The sequence below is a fragment of the Xiphophorus couchianus genome, chromosome 14 (assembly GCF_001444195.1).
Source record: "Xiphophorus couchianus chromosome 14, X_couchianus-1.0, whole genome shotgun sequence".
NCBI lineage: Eukaryota > Metazoa > Chordata > Actinopteri > Cyprinodontiformes > Poeciliidae > Xiphophorus > Xiphophorus couchianus.
The window spans coordinates 21,135,930-21,156,873 of record NC_040241.1 but is presented as its reverse complement, the minus strand read 5'-3'; the positions used below and the strand labels follow the sequence as shown (position 1 = coordinate 21,156,873).

The 20,944-nt window shown below is 38.3% G+C and overlaps 1 protein-coding gene across 1 annotated transcript in view; it reads left to right on the top strand.

Annotated features, from left to right (window-relative positions):
• The window catches only part of trpc5a (transient receptor potential cation channel, subfamily C, member 5a), a 119,789-nt gene extending 99,641 nt beyond the window's left edge, over positions 1-20,148 (top strand). The window contains exons 14-18 of the mRNA XM_028039058.1: positions 6,006-6,201; positions 7,156-7,365; positions 13,274-13,315; positions 16,703-16,792; positions 19,117-20,148. Of these exons, the coding sequence (XP_027894859.1) occupies positions 6,006-6,201; positions 7,156-7,365; positions 13,274-13,315; positions 16,703-16,792; positions 19,117-20,148 (1,570 nt within the window). The remainder of the gene's footprint in view (positions 1-6,005; positions 6,202-7,155; positions 7,366-13,273; positions 13,316-16,702; positions 16,793-19,116) is intronic.
• The last annotated feature ends 796 nt before the right edge of the window (positions 20,149-20,944 follow it).

The following is a 20,944-nucleotide window of genomic DNA, read 5'->3' as shown; positions in this document are numbered from 1 at the left end:
ACGTTGTACAGTTTCTGCTCCATTAACGACAAAAAGAAAAGATCATTTCTAAAAATTGTGTCATCACCACATTATTTACTTCTGCACAAGAGAAATGTGGTATTTGTTCTGCTGAACCTAAAGCCTTAATGCTTTCAGAGAAACATATCAGATTAAACTTTGCTCCACTCTGAAATATGTTTCTCTAAAGGGTAGGAAAGGCCAGATAAAACTTGTATTATTTGCACATTTGTTTTAATCCTCAAAAGGAAAATGTTCCCCTCAGACTTGAGCAATAAATCGCATTTCTGGTCAATGATGCTACTTTTCCACATTCAATTGTATTTAAGGGGAGAAAAGTGTGAGATTCTCAAAGAGCAGCTCTATTTGTGACACACAGTTAGTGTTTCCAACCATTTCTGGTTGGTTGGACATAAGTTTTCTCATGAAAGATACCAAAGTTTTGTATAAAAGTCAAGTTAATTTGTGTGTTATGTTTAATCAAAAAGGGCAGCTCTAAGTGCTTTTTATTATAAAGACATGTGGTCATGAAACAAGCAATAAACATTACATTTTGTCAAATACTTTCATAAAAACGGCAAGCAAGCATACATCATATTGTATGACAAAATAAAACTGTTTTAAAAAGTGTTTTTGATGCTAATTTGAAATTTGAGGAAACAGTCAACAGAAATGTTTTTCAGGTGTAATACCAAATACATTGCCTGCTGTCAAACTTTATAACCTACTTTATGTTTATGTGTGGGAGACATCAGATCGATGCATATCATGTTTTTCTTTAAGCATTTAAAAATAACTGTTCAGATCCACATTCTGACTGATACCTTGACAGAGTGACTGCACATCCTCAAAAAGTGGTATATTCATGTATCTAAAATCAAGGCCTTAAAAAGTCTTTAATTCGTTTTAATTCGTTAGTGGAAGGCTATTTTAAATTTTGTCTTTATAAGACTATTTAATATTGCATATTGTATTTATTTTTACTTGTGATACTTTTCTGTCGCATTCAGACAAAAAAGTACTTTCTGTGACTCGCTAACTAGCTGCTAATATACTCTTGCTAGCTAGCTAGCTTTTTGGGTCTCGTGTAAATCCATTGCCAGTTGGATGGACGAAGTTTGTATGTTTCTGTAGCAACACAGGTCTTAAATTTTATTCAGAGCAGTCTTAAAAGGTCTTAAATTTGAGTTGCTGAAAGCACCGATAGAAGAAGTGATCTTGTTGCTCCTCTCATGGTGTAACTCCGGTACATCAGCTCTGATTGGCTGCTGCAGGACCAGAAGCTGTGGGACAGAAATCAGCGTCACACTGAAGCCAAATGAGCATGCAGCGCGCTGAGGAGACAGCTGAGATGACGCATTATGCAAACGGAGTGATTGCAGTCCCGCAGGCAGCGCGGTCTGCATCATTATTCATGAGTTTACAATGCAAGGATTATTTCCTCTTCTCTTTCGGTCTGTGTGTGTGTGCGTGTCTTTCACTCTCTAATTCACACACTTATCATGATTTTGGAGGTTTTTTCACAGGATCACTTCCTGTTTCTGCTCAGGTGTCTCATCTCCCTCCTCCTCCTCTCACTCATCTGTACTTCACACACTTATCACCACTAATGTGTTAGATTGCTTCACACAAGCAGCATTCATACATGTGTGTGTCTCTCTCGTCTTTCCTTTCACACAAGTCCTGTAAAATCTCTCATTTTCTTTCACGCTCTGCGGTCCCTCGTCTTTTTACTTTTACACAAAGCTCTCTTTCTTTCTCTGGGGTTTGCAGACTCTGCTTGATCAAACCAAATGAAACATCTCAGTTGTAAACATTGAAATAATTATTTCAACAATTTGTTTTACTGACGATCAAAATGCAATTTAACCTAAGAAATATTGAGGTGTGTTATTCTACACAACGTTGTTTTATAGTCACTCAGTAAAGCGACAGTTTTAATTTAAATTTCAGTATATTTTGGACAGAATCAACAGCTCTAAATCTGAAGTTAAATAATTTATTCAGAAACACTTGGATCTGGTGATGTTTACTTATCCGTTTCTTGTTTTACATAAAGTTTGTCCTTTTTTATTGGATTTTTAAAGAAATTGTCATGCATCTCATGTAATTTTTCCTGGTCCATCATTCATGACTGCATTATTTTTTTATGGATGGAGTCCAAAGCATTTGACTTTACTTTTGCCCCTGACTTTGCAGAACCTGTGGCTGAGGCTACTGCTAACTACCTGCTAATATAGCTACCTAGCTATGTTATCTATATTATATTATAGATGTTTTTTTGTTTTTTGCCACTTCGCTGGACGAAGTTTGTACATTTCTGTAGTGATACAGGTCTTACATCCCATTCATAATTGTCTTAAAAGATCTTAAATTTGAGTTCAGCACTTCTAAAAAAATTAAATAATTGGTTAGAGGTTCCTAAATATAAACCTGATGGCTGAATAATCTAAGTAACATTAAAAGCAATAAATGTCTTTGTAGTTGAGCTCATATGTCTATTTAGTCAGTATTTAGCATCACAAAGCTCCAGTTTTTAGTCCTCAGTCTGCTGGAAAACACACAGAAATGTTCTTGTTCCTACAAAAGATGAGCTCCGTACTGTGGAGTGAATTAACTCCACGAGGTCGGTTTGCCGAGTGTAAACACACGGGCGCGCTTTGTTTTCTGACACAGAAAAGGCGAATGCAGCACACACACTGCGTCTCTTCTCGGTTCACCTCCCACATAAACTGCAGAAGTATAACAGTGAAATGACTGAGTGGCTGCGAGGATCAGCTGGAGCAGTTTATGACTCGGCTTAGTGGAGTGAGAGATGAGAGGAGAACACAGGAGAGGAAGAGGAGCCAGCTGGATGGGAGAAGAGGAAGAGAGGAGGAGGAACATGGAGGAAGGGGCTTTTTGGAAAAAAAAATAGTCACTAGGATGATTGTTTAAAGCTCCAAACGTTTGTCTTTTTGGTAACACTTTATCCAACCAGATCATAAACATGATGTACAACCTGATACCAACATGAAGGAGTCTGTTGTCATGAAGTGTCATTCGGTAAATAAAGACACCTTTAGGTGCAAAGGTGGAGATTTTGAAAAACGTTTCATACAAGATCTGCACTTGATGGCCATATCGTTCTGTCTGCATTGTGAAATTTATGGATAAATGGTTAAAAAAACAAAGAGGCTCTTTTGATGAGGGAGTTTATATTACTTACTAATAAATGTACACTGACAAGAGAAAGAAAGCAGGATTATTCTTTAAAATTTCCTAGATTTTAAAGGAAAGTTTTAATAGAACTTTGCACTTTGCCATTATTTACCAAATAAGGCAAAGTTGACACTTTTAATGCAACTTTACATTAAAAGTGTCATTATTTACCGAATGACACTGTATGTCAATGGTTGTAAACATTTACGAAGACTCCTTCATATTTATAACAGTGTCTTATGCACAGAACTTCAAGTAAAGTGTTACCTTATTTTTTAATTCAACCGTTTTCTAGCATAAATGGGTGGAGATCGTTAAAATCTTTTGGGACTTTAAGTATTGAGTTTTTGCTCAGATGAAACTAAGGCTACGTTACATGTGACCCAAATCTGACTTGTTTTATTTTATTTATTTTATTATTATTATGATTTTTGCCCATATCCAACTTTTCACAGAAGAGTAAATGGTTCAATTCTAATCTTTTCTCCCCCCCAAAAATTTGATTTGTCCGTATGTGGTTCTAAATCAGATTATTTTTGAAAGTGCCTCCAGTCAGTCTGGTCATATTGCGTTTAATCCGACTTTTATGTCGGATTAAACACCAATTCTGCACCAGAAGAAGCCAGAACGGATGCAAACATTAGCTAAAAGAATCATAATCATGAAATTCCTTTCCACTGATGTGTATCACATCACAATCCCACCACAAATTGGCAGTTGCTGTTAGTTGTGCTTTCTTCTTCTTAGCTTCCTTTGTCTTGTTATGATTTTGTGACAAATTGCGAGTCTGTTGAGCTCATCCTACGAACTAGTTCTCAGTCCAACACTCCAAACAGCGGCTGTGGATGATTTAATGGAGAAGCAATGTTGTGAAGATGTGCTGAATGATGAATGTCAGAAAGAGTAGGAGCTTCTTAAAGAGACAGAGGCCCAATTTCAAAGTTGTTTTTGATATATATTAGTTACTTGATGTTCTATAATGTGATACTATGTGCCAAGAAAATACATAATGCCGCCTCTTTAAAAAAAGTCTGATAAAAAAGAGTCATTTGATTTTGCCTGAAGTATAGATATATCTTAATATTTACCAGTTTGATCTGGTGTAAAAGAAACATTGAATGTGGTAAAAACGACCTTATGCTCGCTGTTAAGTATGATGAAAGATTGCTTCTCTTCCAAAAATACTTGGAACCTTGTTGAGAGTGTTTGACATTTGAAATATAATGATAAATCTACTTACTTCTGTTAGAAAGCATACATTAGTCCAAATATATTTCCAAATTAACACAGAAATTGTTGATATTATAAAAATCGACATTATTCCAAACCTAGATCATATGGAAAACTTGTAGGATGAGCTGAAAAGAAGAAAACAAAACACCTGAATCATAATCAGACTCAGGCAATCAAAATGACTGCCTGAATTTGACTGACAGTCAATTTGACTGCCTAAATCAGGCGGTCACTATCTGCTGTGAAATGTCTATGAATGGCACCCATGAAGTGAAAACTGAGGAATAACTGAAATAATGAAACATAAAATGATGAAGCTTCATCCCTTTCTCTTTTTGTCCTCCCATCTTTCCCGATTCATAACCGACGCTCGGTTATCACGCTCGGCTGCTTCGTTCGTCGTCGATTTAATTCCCTTCTTTTCACCCTCCGTTTCTCTCCTCTCTTACACAACACACCGAGCCTCTCACCTTTCTGACTTACAAATTTCACCTCCACACACCATGCACCATCACTCAAATGATGTTCGGTGAAGGAAAAAAACAGCCTGTTCACCGACTGATCAAATGTTCCTGCAACGCAACAATCCTGCCGTACACCACAATGAGAATAAACGCTGCATCCCTGAATATTTTATGCAGTATAAATATAGAAACCCCCCGTCGGTGTCGTTCTCTTGATGTAGCGTCGAGCGCCGCCAATTGTTGCTTCATCAAAAATTTAGCAACCGCAGTTGTAACAGTGACGGCCGCACAAAGAGACATGCGAAGGCAAGCAGAGGACAGAGAGAAGCGAGGAAAGATAAAGGATGGAGAAAGAAATCAAGGAGGGAAAAATGACAACAACTCAGAAAGCAGGAGGAAAATATGGAGCTGCCTCTCAGAGTCGAGATCAGGACATTTTCTACTTTTGTATCTCAATAAAGCGACTTCCGAAATTCTTTCTTGAGCTACTTAGTTTAAAAGGGCAGGAAGTTTTAGGTGAGGATGTTCAGATTGTTTGGGTGTCCAAACTTTTTATCAAAATGATCAAATCAAGAAAATAATAATACAGCTGAATTTTTTTATTTATTATTTGGTTTATTTATTATTTGTAGGAAAAGGAACGCTCATTTTTGGGGAAAAACTCCAACCTATCTGGTCAATAAAATAATCTGGACGACATTTGTAGTTTATACAATGTGCTGTGTCTCCAGAAATATGCTACAGTACAGAAATAAACAGGACTATTCTGTTTATTTTATATTCTGCATTTTTGAATTTTTTGCCTTCAGAAATGGAATAAAACATGGGAAAAGCATTGTTTTCAAGCTTTATTTCTCATGATTTCTAAAGATGACAGTTTAAATTTTAAAATTTCTCAGAAGTCCTTTTCAGATAGAGATGGTGTCACAGTTTTGAATGTCATGTCTTGACTATTTATTATTGTTTACTTTAATAAAAACCCTGTGAAAGCTCAAGAGTTATGGACATTTGATTAACGAAAGTGTTATTTATTATTCATCCTCTAACTTTCTCTTCAGATCTTTATGTTAATGTCACATTAATTGTCCTCTTTCTGTTCCCTTTCAGGTTATTTGAGACTCTCCAGTCGCTCTTCTGGTCCATATTTGGGCTGCTCAACCTTTACGTCACCAACGTGAAAGCTCGGCACGAGTTCACCGAGTTCGTCGGGGCGACGATGTTCGGGACATATAACGTCATCTCTCTGGTGGTTCTGCTGAACATGCTCATCGCCATGATGAACAACTCCTACCAACTCATCGCTGTGAGTTACAACCTGGACCGATTACAGCTCCTCTAGTCAGGAAAATTATTAAATAGAGGTCACAGTGTCGACAAATGGACAATTTTTAATAATTATTTCTAAATGGTTTATTGTATTTTTCAGTTGGAGGCAAAAACACAAAATCACTATAATAAAGCTAACAGCTATCCATAGCCAAGTTATGTGTTGACTGACTGATAGTCATAGTTATCAAATATTCTTGTCTAGTTTTTAGTGTAAACATCTTGGAGTAAGACAAAACTAATTTACAAGTTAATTTTCAGCAAGATATACAAGTCAATAATTCCTTGGTATAGATTAATTAGTACTAGTTTCATGGCATTTTCTACATGTTTTAAGTTAAGTAATATGCTGAAATGTAAAGTGTAATTTTCTAAGATATTTGCACCAGAACTAGACAGATATACATGATAAGATTTTCTGTTTTTTTGTGTACTCACCTTTGTAATAAAATATTAGATTGGTTCTGGGATCTTACCTGGGCTCCTTTACCGCTGTTGACATTTTTGATTTTGAGGCAGCTTAGTTGTGGTTGTCATTAAATAAGAAACTTAATTAATATCACATGGTTTCACACAATAAGTCACTAATAAACATGCTCCACCATCATTTTCCTACCACTTCCTGTTGCCTTCTTCTTCTTCGTTTCCGGCAGTAGTAACATGTGGTTGTTAATTATGTGATGATGCGGGAAAAAAAGTGTTTCCATTGTAGTTTTGTCAAATAAACCAATTTGATATGGACAAGAAAACCACCTCACTTTTATCAACATTTTGTTTGTTTTTTTAATTGCTGTGTTTCCATCAAACAAATTTATTTTTGAAATGTCAAATTGCACAACTGGTCAACAGAAACGCAGCTTCTGTCACTGTTTTAACCTGAAGATTATTTAACAGATCTTCCAGATTGAAGAGGTTTCTTCTGGTTTTGCAGGACCACGCCGACATTGAGTGGAAGTTTGCCCGCACCAAGCTGTGGATGAGCTACTTCGATGAGGGCGGCACGCTGCCCCCTCCCTTCAACATCATCCCCAGCCCAAAGTCCTTCTGGTACCTCCTGATGTGGCTCCACAACAAGCTGTGCAGGACAGGCCAGCCGCCCGGAGAGGCCTCGCACAAATGCGAAAACCTTCGAGAGTTCACTGTGAGTTACAGAGAATTACAGATTATTGTCACAGTGCTTCATATCACTCCATATCAATAATTATTGATTTGGTTGTTTTTTTTGTTTCAAATATCTGAAATCCTGCCAAATTAGTGACTCGACATTTTCTGTTTCATCCAGGTTGTCGTTTTTTTAATTTTACGCAGTTATGAGGCAAAACCTTAAACTGCTGTTTTGCCAGTTACTCGGCAGGTCGTTGCTAGGTAACAAAAGAATGAGTGAGTTGCTAGGTAACCAAAGAGGGAGTGAGTCAGTTGATTCCACCAAGCTGGCCGTGAGAGATCGAGAGGCTAAAAAATTTCCTCTGCCTCTGTGCAGTTCTGGATCGGAGTTCAGCTGAATTATTTAATTTTCTTTCAGACATATTATTGATACTATTGATATTGATCACATGTTTATCACAATATATATTTTGCTATTGATTTATTGTCCAACACAAGATAATAGTTACTTGTTTTGCTTCTTTGAGTTACTGTCATTTACTCATTTTATCTCTTTTTATCTCCCACATTTTTTGTGCTAATTCTTAATTATAAGTTTATTGCCAATTTTCCACAAAAATGGTTGGACATTGGGTTTAAATTATCGCTAACTCCCACCTGCTGGTGGCAGTATTTCTTACTTTTACAACACTGCTACCTCAGTCTTACTTGATACCAAGTTATCAGCGTGGTGAGTAGCAAAACATCGCATTTTACTTCATACATAAGAGGAAATATTGTAAAATCTCCAAATATTTCTAAATTAGTGATTTTTATATCAAAAACAATCGCAAAATCCTGGAGGGATTGATCAGTGTGAAAACAACATGTTCAATATTATATAATTTTATGAAGTATGTATCGAATGCAGAGACAGCTATAACAGTTGTTAATGATTTTTATCCATCTTGATGGCCCAAAATGAAAATCAGTTTGACACCCAGCTATAAAGGAAGCTTTTAAATACCAAATAGTTGTTTTTCTATCCCCGTATTAGAATAAAAAACAAAAGAAACAACTTTTCCAGCAGAGCGATGTCTAGTTTTTTTCCGCAGCAGCCTTCATTTACACCCATAATATATGAATTATGAGCTTCCGCTGAGGCTGTTATGAAACAGTGTGTGTAATCCAAGGAGGTCAAATTTCCAAACAATCAACTCAGAATCATAAATCATGCTATATTCAGCGTGTTGTATCAGCAGCGACAGTTATTTAATGAGAAAAGTTGAGCCGAAGAAAATATTAGAAGGCAACACAAAATGCTAGATGATCATTGACTTGCAGCCGCAGAGAAAAACTGCACAGACAAATAAGTGGAAACCTGCAACACTTAAATGTTAAAACCAAATTTAAAAATGTTTTATGGAAATTCATTAATACTAGTCAAAATAGAGGGTAAAAAAGATTTAAAACAGTGGATCTAAAGGAAGTTTTATGTTTGTTTAAATCTTTCTTTGCTGGCTCTAATTAGCCCAAAACAATATTTATGCTTCATGCAGCATCTTGATTAATTGGGCTCTGATTATCCAGACTGAACTGCTGTTGCGGCTCTTTTTATTTTGATTACAGTGACTGGGATGATTTGATTGAAAACAGATTATTATGATTTACACCTGCATTTAATCAGAAAGAAAGCTATTGTGGTTAGCAGCCCTGATAAATGCTACAGCAGAAAAAATAATAAATTGCTAAATGATTAACCTCCTAAACAGCCTCTGGCAGAAGCCTGGTCAGGTTGTACTGACCCAACAGCACTGAGCAGAAATAAAAGGTTGTTAGTTGATTAGATAAATGTTTTTCCCATTCTTAAGGTAAAAATACAGCTGAATATGTTTATGTAACTTTATTTTAGCATTTATTTTTCAATTTCGTTTCCAATGTATTATTTTGCTAACTGTCAGAGTTGTGGCAGGAAATTAAACCAAACCAAGCTGCTGGTGGCAGGATTATATTTTCAGGACATATTTAATGATAAAGGACTTGAAAGAATCATGACTCAAACTAGTTATTGGAGTCACTTCCACAGTCAAGTCACGTGACTTTAACTATTATGATTGCTTGATTTGGAGTTGTTTTGGGTATTTCTACACAGTCAGTATCTTACTTGAAAGTGATCACAGTTCAGAAAGAGAGAAATTCTCATGAAGGACTCAACAACTCAAATCAGAGCCTGATCATGGGTAAATTTCTATCAGGTCAAATCTTTTCTTGCAAATCAGTCCAACACTATATAAGACATTTTTACAAGATAAAGCTTTTTATGTATGTAAGGCTCTGATTTTCCTGATCACTGCTGTTTTCAGTTACTGTTTAACTTAAACTTGGTGTACTCTCTTGAACAATGAACAGTTCTTTTTTATTTTTAATCTGATTCATGCAAACCTTTGATTATAACCATGGCTACTAGTGGCTGTTTGATTGACTATGGATAACTCTTATATTGGCTGTGGTTAACTTGGCTGTTGCAGCCATTAGCTTGTCTATAAATAGCTGTTAGCTTTGCTATAGATAGCTTTATAATGATTAGTTTGACTCTAGATAGTTATCTTAACTATCGGTCAGTCAATATGTAGCTTGACTACAGCTACCTGTTAGCTTTACTGTGTGTAGTAGTTAATTTTTTTTCTATGGATTGTTGATAGCTTGACTATGGATGGCTATTAGCTTGGCTATGGGTAGTGGTTAGTTTGACTATGGATTATTGATAGCTTGACTATGTAAAGCTGTTAACTTTTCTGTGGGTAGTGGCTGGTTTGAATATGGATTGTTGTTAACTTGACGACAGTTGTTAGCTTGGCTATTTATAGCTGATAGCTTAGCTATGGATAGCTGTTAGCTTTACATCTAATGGTTAGTTTGACTATGTATTGTTGTTAACTTGACTATAGTTGTTAGCTTAGCTATGGGCAGTGGCTAGTTTGATTATGGATAGTTGTTAGCTTGACTATCAGTGAGTCAAGCTTGATTATGGATAGCTGTTAGCTTTACCATCTATAGCTGTTAGCTTGGCTGCACTCTGTGCACTTTACTCAAACCAGTTAGCTTGAGGACTTCATTACGTTTTTACCTGATTCTCACACTGAGCTCTTGCTGCTGTAGGTGAGATACTAACAAACTGTCACTTGAGATCAATCAATCAAATTTTATTTGTATAGCACATTTCAGAAACGCAGCATTTCAAAGTGCATTTGAGATGTTTAAAGGCAGTAAATTTACAGAAACACTGTCCCACCACACATGACAGGCATCAGCTGTGTGTCTGGAAGTCCAGAAGGAACATCGACAGATGAACATGTCCTGATAAACACATGCAGCAGTCCAGTCATTTGAAGAGACACCGAGAGCCATCGGCACACACTGACAAGGCTTTTTCACACCATCACACACACGCATTGACTGCAGCTGGCGTGTTCACCTCAACTGAAGTCAGCTGAGTTGTGTAACCCAACCAGCCCACGTAGGTTCAGAGAGGCACACGGCTCTGCAGAGATCTGATCGCAGGAGAGAGTTTGTGTTTATGTGCATGATCAGAGAGTAAGCATCAGAGCGGCATGAGACACCGAAAGCAAAGATTGTTCAGTAAGGAAAGATGTGGGGAGGACGGCTGCAGATAGAAATGTGTCAGTGTTTTGTTAGCAGACAGCAGGAAGAAGAGAGGACAGATGAGTGTGAAACACTGAATATTAAACTGAGCAGGAATTAAAATGAACAGAGATAACTGAACACAACAATGTGAAATGTGAAGACAATGAATTTTTGTTGAAGGTAATTGTAGTTTTTCACACTTCAGTGTTCCTCTTGGATGAGATTTACTCCAAACCTCTGAAGAATTAGGTTGTTGTTAGCAGCTTGGTTTGGTTTCATTTCCTGCCACAACTCTGACAGTTAGCAAAATAATACATTGGAAAAAAAAATTTAATTGTAGTTTAAACATTTCAGATTATTAGACATTTTAATAAAATATGACGAGAGTAAATGTTAAAAGTAGTATTTAAATGTTGATTACGTTTTTATGGGGAAAATCTTCCAAAATGACCTGGGCCTCTGTTGAAAAGTGGCAACCCTTGGGAGCAACAGGAAGTAATTTCAAAAGCTGGCATGTTTAGGGTTTCTTCTCAGCATCCGAATCAGATTTTAGTCCAGACTTTGACTAGACCACCCCAAACCCTTGTTATTTTTCTCAAGGCAGCATTAATGTGGTAAAACATCAGAATCACAGTTCAAGTTATAAATCCTCAGATAATGTTCCCAAATGTTTTGGTTATCAAGATATTTTTTGATGTGAGATGATCTTTCATGTTTTTTTTAACATCAATGTTTTCTTTTCTTCCTTTGAGACCATTTTGCCCTTTCTTTTGGATCATTAACTCTGACCTTAACTGAGGCAAGTGACGCCTTCATTAGTTGGGATGTTGATCTGGGTTTTGTTGGGACCTGCTGGCTGAGTCATTGACGCTCTCCTCTGCCTCGTTTCCACTGAGCAGTACGACATGGGTCGGCGCTGTTCGTTAAGATATTTTGACTGTTTCTGTTTTAGAAGCGACCCATACACAACCAACTCATACCACACCATACCTGGGTCTGTAGGACGATGGTACAGTACAGTTAGGTTGACATTTCTGGCGTCACATAACAAAGTCCAATGATTGGAACACAGAAAAATGTCACTTCTTACAATAAACTGGTAGAATTCAACCCGCCGGCCCAATTGTTTCTAATGTCTGACACCCATTATTCAAAATTCTCTTTTTGCACATTTTTATATTTGCATTTGTGTCTCTACTGCTTCTAAACACAGCCCAACTGTTAAAAAAGCACCCAGTCATTTTCTGGCAAGAACCTAATGTTTTTTTGGTGTCTGGAAAACGGGTCAATTCAAAATCCTTCCAATTATTGAGTTACAATTGGCAGGCACTGCGCCGTTACCTAGCAACGCCACTAGTGCTCCACTAATTTATTATTAAAAGACGAGCGCATTTGGTCAGCTATTGTTACTGCTGTATTCACTGTACAATGGCTGCTGGAAAGGATAAATGTTTTGTTGTTGAATTACCATCCAGAAACCACTTACTGCATTCTTGTTGAATGCAACAAAGAAAATACTTGGAGTGTGTTTTTGTTTGTAGTAAAGGAATATGTAAATCACTGTAGATCAAAAATTTCAAAAGGGTTTTGCATGTTTCTGTTATTGAAAGAAAGGCAACCACTTTACTGATTTAGTTTGGGGTCGACTGGAGAAAACTGAGAAAGATTTAATCTATTCTCAGCAATTAAAACATTATTTAGGGCTCTCTTTATTTGAAACAGTTTTAATAATGTAATTAAAAGCAGATTTGGATGCTATGCATACATCCACCTGCATGGGGGGACAATTATGTATCTTTACATCATAAAATCAGTTCAGGTGCCACAAATGGCCCCCGCGCCACACTTTTAGACACCCGTGCTCTAAATGGAATATATTCAGATTCCAGATTAAGGCTTTTTGTTGCAGCCAGTTTAAGACCAGGGTGTCCATTTGCTCTACATGATGTTTTTGTCAATGTTTAATGGTGAGAAGTGATTACCCAGAGTCCATCACTCTTAACAATATGGCTGCTCCTGGCTGCAGAAGTGTGGCTCTTTCAGCCAAATGCAATCTGTCACCTTCGCTTTGTTGTGGTTTGGTAGCTGTAGGAGACGGACGTGAATGCATTTAATCTCGTAGTGACCTCTATGAGAAATATCAGCTTTCCTGAGAAGAAAAATGAGAGCAGAGGAGACTGAGGGAGTTGTGGAAGAGGGGAGGGGAATAATAATAATAACAATAATAATAATAACTGAGAGAGGAAGAAGCAGAGATGTGGTGATAAATACAGATGCATTGTGTTATTTTTATATTAACATTCCCTTTCGTTTGTTCACAGGAGCGCCATGCTGACAGTCTGATACAGAACCAGCATTACCAGGTCAGTGAAACTCATAACGCGCTGCTCAGCTGCCATCGCTTTCAGAGAAAAAAAAATAAGGTGTAAATATTCAAATCTGTTTCCTTCAGCCAGTTACAATCATTTTATTTTCATTGTATCAGAGAAAAAGGTACAGAAATAGTGAAAACACTGTATGTAGATTTGGTTAGTATTAGTGTGCTGTTGTAGATTAAACTCTTTTTTATTTATTTATTTGAAAGGAAAAGATTTACATAAAATATTTAATATGTTAAATTTTAAAAACAATACAAGTTTTATCTGAATTCACAGATTGATGGAATAAATCAGAAAAAACTAAACAACATCCAACCAGACATCCATCCATCCATCCATCCTACCAACAAACTATCCATCCATCCATCCTACCAACAAACTAACCATCCATCCATCCATCCTACCAACAAACTAACTATCCATCCATCCATCCTACCAACAAACTATCCATCCATCCATCCTACCAACAAACTAACTATCCATCCATCCATCCTACCAACAAACTAACCATCCATCCATCCATCCATCCATCCATCCTACCAACAAAAAACTAACCATCCATCCATCCATCCCTCAAGTCCATTTAAATCTTTTGGTATTAAACATTTATTGATGCTGACACATAAGGAGAAATAAAAAAAGTCCTCAGTCTTATAAACATTTTGATTCACTCTGACATCACCGTCTCAGCACAGCTTCCTCCACTTCGCTTTCTCTCTTTTTTTCCTTGTTTTTTAATAAATAAATTTTAAAAGACAGTAATTGTTTCTTTCAGGGTCTAAGTGAAAGTAAACACGATTAGCTAACAGGATTAGGCGTCTCCAGCTGAGGCAATCACATTTTGTTTGTGCTGAAAGAGAAGCCTGCTACTAAATTAATTACTCTTCAGGTGACCGCTTGTTGAGATTGCTCTTAAAGTCAAAGCATTGTGACTCAACCAGTCAGCTGCTAGCAGAGGAGAGAAACACTCAATAAATGACGGGGAACTGCCGATTTATTGCTGAACATTTATACATATTTCAGATTCATGACGACATACAGCATTCACTGGAGTTATTTTTTTAATCAGCATGTATTCAATTAAATAGAGCAAAAAAATATTACCAAGAAATTAAAGTTTGTTGTGAAAAACTGATATAGTCTCATGTTCAAATCCTTCTGAACACAAGTGAACCTTATTTATGCTGAAGAGTGATTATATCCTTCATGAACTGTAAACCAATAATTTCCATTTGTAGAATCAAAAAATAAACTTTTTGAAAACTTTCTCTGACATTTCTCAATAAATGTCAAAAGAAATGGGCAACCCAAAAATGCTGCCCATTTTTGACACTTCCTAGCCTGGATAATAGCAAAATATCCAAAAAAAATATCAGTTTCTATGGAAGAGGATTAGGGCCACTGAAAAAAAATTATTCTGATTTTAATCTCAAAATTCTGATTTTTTTTCTCAGAATTCTGATTTTTCTCAGAAAATTTTTCTCAAAAATTCTGATTTTTCTCAATATTTTGAGATTAAAATCAGAATTTTGAGAAAAAAGTCACAATTCTTTTTTCCCCATTGACATTAATCCTCTTCCGTAGATTTCTATGTGATAATTACATTTCTAAAACTGGCATTTCAGGAGTTGCAATTTCAGAAAAAGTTGAACTAATAGCATCTTAAAAAGTGTGCTGCTGCAGTACATAATGAATCTTTGTTAATCTATGAAAAATGATTTATTTTTTTTACATCCAAAGTAAAGAGGTAAAGCACAAACTGAGACCTGAAGGTGTTATGTTGTAAACTTAAAGGTTTAGCTGTTAGCAAACTGTTATTGTTCAGCCGCAATGTCTGCTGCTGGCAGAACAAGATAGAAAATTTATATCTGCATTTTATTATCAAATAAACACTTGGAAGAAAATCCTTCAGCCATTGAACCGGCTCCCACCAACACTCACAGCTTCTTCTCTGGTTCTATGAGACAAACAGTCACCCATCCCTGTAACTGGAACAACATCAAACTCATCACTTCAGATTTGCCTTTCAATATTTTTCCAGAAACAAAGTTCGCATGTAAAACTCCCAACAAGTTTTCAGCGACATAAAAAGTTGCAGCAGAATGAGATTATCGATTATCTTTAATGTTTAATGTTCAGTGTTGGTTATTTCTGGCAGCTGAGTCCGCCGTCTCTACGTCCAGGTTTAGGGGATTTTTAAAAGAAATTTGTGCAACAAATCTTCCGAGGCAGGAGCGTCTATAATGAGACGCCAGTACTTTGTGTTTGGCACGGCTGATTGTTCCTCTGATATCCTCCCATGCTTTTAAAAGGCTTGTTGTGGGAATGTGTGCTGCACATTAGCAGAGTGTGTGGTGTGCTTTTGGCAGAGGTGCTGAGTGACAGCATGCCAGACCGTCCCGTTTGGCGCTCGCAAGTGTTGACTGTGGGCCGGTGCCTGTGTGCTAGTGTGTGTATCAGGTTTTGAATTACCACCCACTCCACACCAAATGCCTGTGAATTTTTTTTGGGCCGGTAATTCAATGGGACTGACCCACATCCCTGGCTGATTAGTTAATGAGATGAGAACAGCTAAAGGACCGTGTTGCCTGTTAGCGTTGATGACATTTTAAGAAAAGAAGTTTGAAGAAATCTTGCATGTTTTTTATGCAGCTGAGCCAGCAGAAGACTCTGTTTTCACTGATTTAAAGTTTTAAATGCAACAAATCATTGCATTTTACACATTTTGCACGTAATGTGTAAAATTCACATTTTGAACATTTTTATACTTCTATTTGGGTCCAAGTGCCAAGCTGTTTTTTGGCAATAAGTTAATGTTTTTTGGTTTTTGGAAAAAAGACAATTTCAAACACCCTCCTGTGCCGTTACCTAGCAACCCCAGAGAAACCCAGCTCATTACCTAGCAACACAAGCGAATCTCAAGCACGTTTGGTCAGCTGGTTTTACTGCTGTATGAGCTAAACAGTGACTTCTGGTGCTTTGTTGTTGACTTACTATCCAGAAAACCCTTTACTGCATTCTTGTTGGTTGCGCAGGAGGCTCCACTTCTGCTTTTCAAAGATGTACGGTTGTATAATTGCAGCCATTTTCACCTGTGAGTGTAAACATAGAGCTGGGGGGCGTGGCCAAAACCAATTCTGCAGATGTTTAATCTGTCAAAGGTTTTACCTCTTCATTTTGTAACTTGTACGTTAGTTTTGCCTTATTTCAAGTGTAAACAGATATTTGCATTAGAAACTGGACCAACGGTACTTGGTAAGATTTTGTGTTTTTGCAGTGGAGACGTTAAAAGCATGGATGTGTGTTTGGTACTGTTGTGTTTTAAGCAAAAGTTCTTCTAATGGTAGTAATCCCTGCAACTTTTATCAACAGGAAGTGATTCGAAATCTGGTGAAGAGATACGTGGCTGCCATGATACGAAGCGCCAAAACGGATGAAGGGCTGACGGAGGAAAACTTCAAGGTCAGTTTGAGGAAGCTACTTCTCAAACACAGCAATCAGCTACAACACGCCACCTCTTTTTCCTGTCCTGCCTCTCAGCCCGCTGCAGAGCTTGAGCTGCGCAAACATCAGCTGCACAGAGTCTGTTTATTTCAGCTCCCTGCAACTCCAATAAGCACTGCGGCTTTTATTGATACCAGAGGCAGACCGGTTTTTATTGTGCCGAAGATTTACTAAAGGACTTTTAATAACAGCCACATGTCCACGCTCAAGCACTTTCTCTAACAAAATCTGCAGTTCAGACTCTTCTCTGACAAGGCTTCTTTAGTCTTTCCCCATTTTCTTTTCTTTCTGAGCCATAAATTATTTGAAGCATCTTTACATCCTCGGTAGATTTCCCATGATGCCTTTGGAGGCCGGCCCTGAGCTGCTTTGGAGCATAAGGTTCCTTTGGGCTTTTCAGAGCAAAAACAACATCAGGTGCACAGCGAACTGAATCACTTTGCTCTGCTGAAGGATGTTTGTCTGCGTGTTTGAGCGTGCACGTTTACGTTAGTCCAATCAGGCAGAGGTCGAGTTTGTGTGCTGAATTAATGCGTAAATATCATGTTGCTTGAGGAATAAATCGGTGTTCTGCTACCTGATTTTTAAGGTTTGTAACATTTCAAAGACTTAACATGCATCAATCAGAAAATAAAAATCTAGAAGAGCCCACATATAGGAAAATATTAAAAAGGCTGGATCAAGTAATTGAAAACCAACTGAGGGGCCTAAAAGGGGGTGTGTTATGTAAAATTGACTTTTTTGAGCTTTAGATGCATGTTTGAGAAATCGTTTAGTGTCCAATGTCAACCACTCAGAGGGGTAAAACACCTGGGTGCACCTAGCTCCGCCTTCAAGACGAAGCTCCTCCTCATAACTATATTTTCCAGGTTTTCACCAATGAGAACTAGTAGGAACGCTGTGCTGGAAACTTAAAGAGCTTTAAAGGAAAAACTGTATTAATTTTCCCTTTGGAATAAATAAAATATTTCTGAATCAGAATTGGGTTTGAGAAACGCATATCCTAAATATTTACTTCACGGTATTTTTGCTCAAAGTGTTTCTTTAATTCATGAGATAAAGTAAGGTTTTCTCATCCAGTTTTTTATTTTCTTCTCTCTGTTGTCAGTGTTTTTTACTCTGCAGCGTGTTTCACTGGTGTGAGCCCTAAATGACCTCACTCTCTTTCCTGACGCTTTCAGCAGTTATTCCCTCTTTACATCGGTTGTTGCTGCTGCTCCGCGCATCCTGCAAAGTCCTTACCCTCCTCTTCACCCAGAGCCTCTACTCACTGATAGCTTAACTCCCCGATCATCAGCTCTATCTCAAACACTTACCCTCCTCACCTTCTTCTTCCCACTTCTGGTTCTTCTTTCATGTTGACTAAACTGTTTAAAAGGGATATATTGTGTAAAAAGTCACATTTTTCACATTTTTGTTCTTCCATTTTCTTCTAAAAACAGCTAAAGCGCTTTAAGAAAAACCCAGGCAGCCTTTTGGGCAGCAAGTTAATAGTTTTTGGCGTCTAGAAAATGAGTCATTTCTTAGACTTCCGTTACCTAGCAACCCAACCCAAGCCCAGCCCCGTTACCTAGCAACCCAAGCAGAGTTCCAGCACGTTTTTTTATTTGTTTGTTTGGATCATCCCCATTAGAAATTGCAGTTACAATGGCTACTCTTCCTCAGGTCAATCATAAAAAACCCAAACATTTATTACAAAAACATTTGCAAACATAAATATAGCATTAGCAATAAGTAGGATATTGATTCATAAATGTACTATTACAACACTTTATACAATAGAAGAATTAAATGGGGCTCTTTTAAGAAGCCCTAGCACATTTGGTCAGCTGTATGCAGTGTACAATAGCTGCTGGAAAAGACAAGTGTTTTATTATTGACTTATCATCCAGAAACCACTTCCTGCATTGTTGTTGGTTGTGCAGGAGGCTCCATTTCTGCTTTTCAGATTTGTACATTTGTATAATTGCTCATCTGTTTGCAGCCATTTTCATATGTGAGTGTAAACGTTGAGTTGGAGGGCGTGGCCAGCAGCAGCTTATTTGGATTTAAGGTGACAGAGATCCTAAGGTGACAGAGATCAAAATAGGCAGAACTGAGCAAACTAAAGTCTCATTATCTAAGAATGATTTTGTGCAAAAAATGTAATGAATTTGTATAGCCCATAGACCATTCCTAACCTGTTCAAGGAAAGATAAGGTTTCACCTTTAAGGCTTGAAAATGTACCTTTGCTCATCCAGATATGATATTAAACATCGCTATGTTCTCTATCTCTGTGCAGGAGTTGAAGCAGGATATCTCCAGTTTCCGCTATGAAGTCTTGGATCTCCTCGGCAACCGGCGTCCTCCCCGGCGACACTATTCTTCATCCAGCGAGACGACAAAAGACGATGGTGCCATGGCGTCAGAGGATGACAGCGAATCAGGTGATGGCCCTGGAGAAGGAGGGGGAGGAGGAGGCGTTGGAGTCCAGAAGTCGAAGAGCGTCACCTTCTCCAACCCGGTGGAGGACGACAGAAGGCCAGCGCCGACGCTCGGCGTGTCTGCGCTGGTGCGCTCCATTTCAGGAATGACGCGGATAGACAAAGCAGAGGAGGGAAGACTGGAGGACAGAGTGGGGTGGGGAGAAGAGGAGGAGGAAGAGGAGGGGAAACCAAAAAGCAACGGGCTAAAGACGGCTGTCATGCCTCCGTCCTCCACCAATGTCCTCCCCTCGCCATCGTCGTCATTTTCCTCTTCGTTATCATCATCGCTTTCTCGCACAAGGAGCCGCCTGCAGCGCCTCTCGTCCCCAAGCGCAAAGACAGACTCTTTCAAACGCCTCTCCTACCTGTTGTCCCGCTCCAAACGCAAAGCCCCGCCCACGCCGCTGCCTCTCCAGTCCCCGCCCTCGTACACCATCTCCGACGGGCTGCTCCGCCCCCTCAGGAGCCACAGTCACTCCGACTTCGGACTCAGCGACGTCACCAGAAGCGACACTCACCTGAACGAGGTGGGTCGCTCGGTGGACATGCCGTCATTCTCGCCGCTGAGAACGAATGGGCGGGACTCGCTCCTGACGCTTCCCCTCCCGCCGCCGTGCCCCTGCCAATCCCTGCACTGTGCTTCCAACATGTCTGAGTCCAGCTCGCGACTGCTGGACTCCAGCGAGGACATTTTCCAGGGAGAGGGCATAGAAGGGGCAGGCGAAGAAGGCATGGACGGAGGAGGCGGAGGGGGAATGATGATGATGGGGGGGTGGGTGGGACCATGTGACGATGTCTTAGAGGACAGCTGCGATGTCATAGAGGACTCTGTTACCACGCAGCTATAGGAAAAAGCCGAAACTGTTTTTCTTTGCCTGTTTGCTCAATACAAACAAAGATGGCGCGATGCAGAGAGAGAGGGGCATGGACACAATGGAGCTTTTGGATCTCTGCATGTTCAACTCTGTATTTATTTGGGCTTTGACTTTCCCAGCTGTGACAGGAGGAAGGATCCAATATGGAAGATGTTTATAGAGACAGTTTGACTATTTTGGGGGATTTTTCAGGTGACATGGAATATATATTTGTCCACTGTTGTTGGTTTAACTTTTTAAGGGCTCTGCTCAACTAGATATGTGTAAAACCTTGCTGCATACAGCAAGTTTTTACAAGGATCTGTGACCAAAGCAACTAACTAGCTATAAGTTGCCTAACCACCTAGTTAACTAAAGTTTTTAAATAATGTTAATAACTTAGATTATCCACTTTCCAACAAGGGCTCTTGGATGGTAGTAATTTAATGTTGGTTTATTATCTGCTGAGCTAATGTTATCAGCCTGGCCACTAATTAGTTTAGCTACAATTAGCAATAGTAGCTAGGCTACAATTGTAGCTTACCAAAGCTAAGATTAGCCAGGGTAATTGTAGCTTAGGTTCAGTTAGTTTACCTAATTAACTACGGTTAAGTAAGCTAATTGTAGCTAAACTAATGCAGCTAAACTAATTACATAACTAGCTTACTGGTTATGATTAAGCCCAACCTTATTTTTACTCTGGCAAAATAAGGTTTAAAGTAACATTTTACTATGAAGAAATTTGTTTTGCGATCTGTTCATCCAAAGTTTCTCAGCTAGAATCTAACTA